Genomic DNA, 3,557 nt, shown 5'->3' on the forward strand with positions numbered 1-3,557 from the left:
GTAGCGCGGGCCTTCTTGGGGTTGAGTTTGGGTTTGAGTGGAGCTCCAGGCTTCAGTTTGGCTTTGGGGAACTGAGACAGGTAAGTCATCACCGACTGTTCGTCCACACGTGGGTCAATGATCTCCTCCGGGGCTATCACCTACACACACACCACACACTGTGTGTGTGTGTGTGTGTGTGTGTGTGTGTGTGTGTGTGTGTGTGTGTATAGGTGATAGCCCCGGAGGAGATCATTGACCCCAGTGTGGACGAACAGTCGGTGATGACTTACCTGTCTCAGTTCCCCAAAGCCAAACTGAAGCCTGGAGCTCCACTCAAACCCAAACTCAACCCCAAGAAGGCCCGCGCATATGGACCAGGTACACACACACACACACACACACCAAAACCTTTCCATTCTATCAGATGAAATTAAGTCAGATTAACTTTATGGGAAGATTCAGTTGCTTCAGCAGCAAACGACGACAGATACAGAACAACAAACACAAATTAAAAACAAATAATGTTCATTCTCATGTTTTAATGTTTCTTTCTAAAAGATCTTCTGTTCTCTGATTGAATAACACACAAGCTTCTGTTTTTGACCTGCTGTTCCCACTGTGTGTTGGCAAATGGGAACACTGGTCTGTCTGACAATGTGAGGAAGTCAGCAGCTGTTAGTCTGAACAATGGTCCACACTAATATCACACACACACACACACACAAAAAGATTGGTAAGGTCGTTACTCGTCCTCCAACTTGGAACTGCAACCCTGAGGAGGAAATACCTTGAAGTGGTTACATGTACAGAGGCAACCAGACACCACACACACACACACACACACACACACACTCTTACTTTATCACAAGAAAGTCATGATGAGAATATACGACATGTCATGGAGGAAACTTTTAATCAGTTCTTCTCCTAGAAGGGAAGATTATATTATGGATGGATCATGAGACAATAGACTTTGTTGTCATTCATATAAACCTGGGAACAGTGTCGACAGTGGCTATAGACAGTGTGTCTACAGCCTCCTGTTTCAGTCGGCAGTCAGCGATCTCTAAATAGTCTGTATATACAGTTAGGCCCAGAAATATTTGGACAGTGACACAATCTTCATGATTTGGGCTCTGCATGCCACCACATTGGATTTGAAATGAAACAACTACAACGGAATTGAAGTGCAGACTTTAAGGTTTAATTCAAGGGGTTGAACAAAAATATATGATTAAACATGTAGGAATTGTAGCTATTTTTATACAGACGCTCCTCATTTCAGGGGCTCAAAAGTAATCGGACAAATAAACATAACCCTAAGTAAAATGTTACTCTTCAATATTTTGTTGAGAATCCTTTGCAGGCAATGACTGCCTGAAGTCTGGAACCCATGGACGTCACCAAACGCTGGGTTTCCTCCTTTGTGATGCTTTGCCAGGCCTTTACTGCAGCTGTCTTCAGTTGTTGCTTGTTTGTGGGTCTTTCTGCCTTAAGTTTTGTCTTGAGCAAGTGAAATGCATGCTCAGTTGGCAGTTGAGATCTGGTGATTGACTCGGCCATTGCAGAATATTCCACTTCTTCGCTTTAAAAAAACTCCTGGGTTGCTTTTGCAGTATGTTTTGGATCATTGTCCATCTGTACTGTGAAGCGCCGTCCAATCAACTTTGCTGCATTTGGCTGAATCTGAGCAGAAAGTATGTCCCTATACACTTCAGAATTCATCCGGCTGCTTCTGTCTTTTGTCACATCATCAATAAACACAAGTGGCCCAGTGCTTTATGGTAGACTTAGATACTGATACACCTACTTCCTGGAGAGTGTTCTTCACTTGAGTGGATGTTGTGAAGGGGTTTTTCTTCACCGTGGAAAGGATTCTGCGATCATCCACCACTGTTGTCCTCTGTGGACGTCCAGGCCTTTATGAGTTCCCAAGCTCAGCAGTGCACTCTTCTTTTCTCAGAATGTACCAAACTGTTGATTTGGCCACTCCTAACATTTCTGCTATCTCTCTGATGGATTTCTTCTTTTTTTTCCAGCCTCAGGATATAGTCTGTTTCACCTCCATTGAGAGCTCCTTTGACCGCATGTTGTGTGTTCACAGCAACAGCTTCCAAATGCAAACGCCACACCTGGAATCAACTCCAGACCTTTTAACTGCTTAATTGATGACAGGTTAACGAGGGAAGAGCCCGTGCAGCCTTGTTATTTTTTTTTTTTGCAGCCTTCTGAGTCAATTGTCCAATTACTTTTGGTCCCTTGAAAAAGAGGTGGCTACGTATTAAAGAGCTGTAATTCCTAAACCCTTGCTCCAATTTGGATGTGAATACTCTCAAATTACAGCTGAGAGTCTGCACTTTAAGCCCATATTGATTATATAATTGTATCCTGAATACGTTTTCGTAAACAGCTAAAATAACAAAACTTGTCTCACTGTCCAAATATTTCTGGGCCTAACTGTAGATCAGATTTGTGGGTGCAGGAGTTTTAATCTGGATTAGATGTGCTGCAAGTGTTTAACTCCGTGTTTCCATTTATTTTCTGGTTGTGCAGGTATTGAACCGACGGGGAACAGGGTGCTGCGTCCTGCTGTGTTCACGGTGGACACGTTCAGTGCGGGTCAGGGTCAGGTCACCATCTACCTGGATCATCCAGACGGCACCAGAGAGGAGGTACACACCAAATCCCTCCTCTTCCTGTTTCACTGACGAGAGCACGGCGTCAGCGTCGTCCCTCCTTCACTGACACACCTGCTGCGATTTTATAGTTTTTATCATATTTGATTAATCATCGCTCTAACTTTCATCTGACTGTTAAGTTTAAAAAAACTCTAAAACATCCGCCTGTGTCTTTGATCAGCTGAAGGCGGAGCCTAACGAGGGCAAGAAGACGTACAGCGTCACCTACGTTCCTCAGGTCATGGGAACTCACAAGGTAAACTTATGTTTCTTACTTGACATGTAACATATAAAATAACTAAATGCATTTTGATGCACGTTGAGAAAATTATGTTCCAGTTTCAGAGAGAGTAAATTCCTCCAGAAGTATTTTCAAGTACATTATCATAAAGTATTTATCCTAAACTTTAAGACTCGGACTCTGAAGCCACGTTCCACATTACACTGAGTTTAAATCCCACACCCTAAGATCCATCATGGTTCTCTTTACATTTGTATAAAAGAATTTGTGTCACAGATTTGAAAGGTAATTATTCAGAAGCTTCATTTCATCTCTGTGTTTATATTTTCAGTTGTTGTGCTGTAAAAAGAAGCTTATTTTAAGTATTATTTTATTATTGAAAGGAACAAGGAAGGAAAAACATTGTTGGTGTTTGATCACATCATACTTTAGCCTGTATAAGACTCTTGGTAACTGTTGTTTTTGTTTCCTAGGTGACGGTGTTGTTTGCGGGCCAGGAGATTCCCAAGAGTCCGTTTGAGGTGAATGTGGACAAAGCGCTGGGCGACGCCTCCAAAGTCACGGTCAAAGGCCCGGGAATCGAACCTGTGGGCACCATTGCAAACAAACCCACGTACTTTGACATCTACACTGCAGGTCAGAGACGTCACAGAGCA

The 3,557-nt window shown here is 42.8% G+C and overlaps 1 protein-coding gene across 1 annotated transcript in view; it reads left to right on the top strand.

The window, feature by feature from the left end:
• Positions 1–3,557, top strand: part of LOC111219449 (filamin-B-like) — a 91,227-nt gene that overhangs the window by 26,469 nt on the left and 61,201 nt on the right. Inside the window, exons 5-8 of the mRNA XM_022742129.1 lie at positions 213–360; positions 2,536–2,654; positions 2,842–2,916; positions 3,375–3,537. Coding sequence (XP_022597850.1) covers positions 213–360; positions 2,536–2,654; positions 2,842–2,916; positions 3,375–3,537 — 505 coding nt within the window. The remainder of the gene's footprint in view (positions 1–212; positions 361–2,535; positions 2,655–2,841; positions 2,917–3,374; positions 3,538–3,557) is intronic.

The sequence above is a fragment of the Seriola dumerili genome, unplaced genomic scaffold, assembly GCF_002260705.1.
Source record: "Seriola dumerili isolate Sdu_G_001 unplaced genomic scaffold, Sdu_1.0 BDQW01000066.1, whole genome shotgun sequence".
Lineage (NCBI taxonomy): Eukaryota > Metazoa > Chordata > Actinopteri > Carangiformes > Carangidae > Seriola > Seriola dumerili.